This window comes from Stegastes partitus, unplaced genomic scaffold, assembly GCF_000690725.1.
Source record: "Stegastes partitus isolate 25-593 unplaced genomic scaffold, Stegastes_partitus-1.0.2 Scaffold540, whole genome shotgun sequence".
Lineage (NCBI taxonomy): Eukaryota > Metazoa > Chordata > Actinopteri > Pomacentridae > Stegastes > Stegastes partitus.
This window is the reverse complement of record NW_007578271.1, coordinates 53,896-57,233: the sequence shown is the minus strand read 5'-3', so window position 1 is coordinate 57,233 and position 3,338 is coordinate 53,896. Positions and strand designations below refer to the sequence as shown.

Genomic DNA, 3,338 nt, shown 5'->3' with positions numbered 1-3,338 from the left:
ATAATAATAATAATAATAATTCCAAAACTGTAAATACCGTCCACATGAAAAATCTGTATTTTTTTAAATGCTGCTTTATTTCTTTTGTACATTTACAACATTTGGCTGTAAACTTCAGTTTGTTCGTTTTTTATTGTATTTAAATGAACATTTTTTGGCTATTATTGAAATAAAATGATGTATAAAAAGGATGATTTTACAGACTTCCATGTTCTGTTAAATTACTGGTAATATCAACTAATTTAAATGTAAACTGTAAAAATAATTAAATAAATTACGCCCGAACTGTAAATAACGTCCACGTAGAGAATCAGAACACCTCTGAGTGATCATTTGTCTTTAACGTCTGACCGTCGCCTTCGACTTGATCTGATGAAGTTTCTCTGTTTGCTGCTCAGATGGACGTCATCAGTCTGTTTCCGATGGAGATATTTTATTATTTCACCGGAGTGAACTCTCTGCTCAGGTTTCCTCGACTGCTGAAGGTCTGAACCTTTTTTTATTCTCAGTTTCCTGCCTCGGTTTCTTAGAGTAAACCAGCTGACTGTGCTTTTTCTCTCTCAGTACATGGTTTTCTTTGAGTTCAATGACAGAATGGAGGCTGTGATGAAGAAGGCCTACATCTACAGGTCAGGAAGGTTTTCAATACAAAACCAACAACTTGAAAAATGTGAAATATTAAAGCAACAACAGTAAAAACCTAAAATACAAAACCAACAGCATGATATTAAAAAGACAAAACAACAACATGTAGTGGCCCCAGAATCAAACCTTGAGGAACTCCATGTGTTTCTATGATTTAGTTAATGTGGTGTCACTAACTCTCTGATGTTGTTGTTGTTGTTGTTGTTGTTGTTGTTGTGTGTCAGGGTGATCCGGACCTCCACCTACCTGCTGTATTCTCTGCACATCAACGCCTGCCTCTTCTACTGGGGCTCCGACTACGAAGGACTCGGATCCACCAAGTGGGTCTACAACGGAAAAGGATTCGCGTAAGAACCAAGTCTGACCCGAACCACTAACCTGCTTTACACCACTGATGCAGACCAACACTTGAAACCGTGAAGCTTTATTTGTAGAGATTTTATTCTTACTTTATCTTCGCGCCGTACAAACGTCCTTTTCCCCTGAAGATAAACCGGTTCTGGTTCCACAGTTACATCCGCTGTTACTACTTTGCTGTGAAGACCCTGATCACCATCGGAGGGCTTCCGGATCCGACCACCGTCTTCGAGATCTGCTTCCAGCTCATCAACTACTTTGTCGGCGTCTTTGCGTTCTCCATCATGATCGGTCAGGTGGGTTCTCAGCAGAACTCCTTCAGGGGTCCGTTTGGTCAAGTCCACTTCTGGATTTGACTCGGCTTGTTTTTCGGTTCCTCAGATGAGGGATGTCGTCGGAGCAGCGACTGCCGGTGAGAACTACTACCGGGCCTGTATGGACAGCACCGTCAAGTACATGAACTCCTACAACATCCCCAGAGAGGTCCAGAACCGGATCAAGACCTGGTACGACTACACCTGGAAGAGCCAAGGCATGCTGGGTGAGAAGAAAGTTCTGTCCAAGTTGTTTCATCCGATGCAGCAGATAGATGACCACTGAAATGTTCAAATAAAACCTGGTCCCTGAACGCCTCGTGCTGCGTTCACTGACTCTGTGGTTTCTCTGCAGATGAACAGGAGCTGCTGGTGCAGCTTCCTACTAAGATGAGGTTGGACATCGCTGTGGACGTCAACTACGCCATCGTCAGTAAAGTCGCCCTGTTCCAGGTCAGATCATAAATACTCCAATACTCCTGTGAGTACTCGGATACTTCCTCACTGCTGAACGTAACTGATAATGATGTAAATGTGTGATTCAGGGCTGCGACAGGCAGATGGTGTTCGACATGCTGACGAGGCTGAAGTCTGTCGTTTACCTGCCCGGAGACTTCGTCTGTAAAAAGGTGTGTTTACATGTTTNGCCGCCAGCAGAAGAAGAGGAAGAAGAAGAAAAAGAGCTGGTGTTCCAGTTTGAACTCCTCGGACATCCGGTCAAGATTCCCATCCCAACCAAACTTCCTGCGATACCCGACTGGCTCCGGCCCATCCTGGAGTATCGCTTCCCGTCCAGCATCGACCCGTTCACCGGTGAGCAGAACCACGTCCGAAGTATCGCGTTAAACAAGAAACCAAACAGCAGAAAATGACTGTGAACACATGAACGGGTGCATCGGTTCTGTTGGTTTGTTCTGATCCACTGTGAGTTCTGTTGTTACCGTGTGACTGAGGTCCGTTGGGTTTTCTGTGCAGGAGCTGTCCAGAACTCACAGGGTTGTTGGGTTGTTTTTTAAATTATTATTTGGACTTTTTTCCATCATGCTGAATGTATCTCCAAGAACTTTCTTTATGGATCCAGTATGTTTTATTTTCTTCTCATGATCGTTTTGGACCAGTTTGTCATTTGAGGCTCAGAGGGTTCCATCATGCAAACATCTTCAAGTAGAAGTAACAACAGATGATTAGTTCAAGGACCAGTGTCTAGCTGATACATGGTGTCATTTAGCTTTAGCATGAGGCCACGCCACCAGCAGGTGGCGCTGCAGTTTGACCCTAAAGGGAAACCAATAGAAAGAAAACGAACCGTGTCACAACGTCTTCTTCTTCCAGCTTTTCCAGACCTGCTTGTTCTGGACGGTTTGTTTGACTCTGGGGTCCCTCCACAGATCTGATCTACGTCATCTGGCTCTTCTTCGTGGTGGCGGCCTGGAACTGGAACGTTTGGCTGATTCCCGTCCGCTGGGCGTTTCCCTACCAGACGCCTGAAAACATCCACCTGTGGCTGCTGGCCGACTACAGCTGCGACCTGATTTACATCCTGGACATCCTGGTGATGCAGCCTCGGCTGCAGTTCGTCCGTGGAGGAGACATCGTGGTCAGCAGAGGATGGAAACACAATAAAACGTCTTTGTGGTGTTTTATCTTCATGTTTCACTGACGTGTAGCTTCTGCCTTACAGTGTGATAAAAAGGACATGAGGGAGCATTACATGACCACCGAGAGGTTCAAGGTGAGGAGAAAACACAGAAACACTCGACGCTTTAAAACAGTTTGGAACACAATATAAGTTTTAATGATTGTGTTTGGTGGCAGGTCGAACATCTGTAACTGTCTTATTTAAATAACTCATAACAGCAGACACACTTATGCTGCTCTGAACTTCACAGTCTGTTGGAAAACGTTCATCTAATGTTTGCCTGCCAGTAATTTGTTCCCTGTGCTTTTTTTAAATTTGCACTTAAAAAAAACAAACTGCACTGTTCTAAATGTATTAAACTGTCAAAGAATTCACATTTTTAA

General features: G+C 44.1%; 1 protein-coding gene across 1 annotated transcript in view; it reads left to right on the top strand.

Moving 5' to 3' along the window:
- Positions 1-3,338, top strand: part of LOC103361892 (cyclic nucleotide-gated cation channel beta-1-like) — a 35,846-nt gene that overhangs the window by 27,115 nt on the left and 5,393 nt on the right. The window contains exons 26-32 of the mRNA XM_008288104.1: positions 399-485; positions 565-629; positions 870-992; positions 1,157-1,298; positions 1,384-1,543; positions 1,672-1,769; positions 1,862-1,945. Coding sequence (XP_008286326.1) covers positions 399-485; positions 565-629; positions 870-992; positions 1,157-1,298; positions 1,384-1,543; positions 1,672-1,769; positions 1,862-1,945 — 759 coding nt within the window. The remainder of the gene's footprint in view (positions 1-398; positions 486-564; positions 630-869; positions 993-1,156; positions 1,299-1,383; positions 1,544-1,671; positions 1,770-1,861; positions 1,946-3,338) is intronic.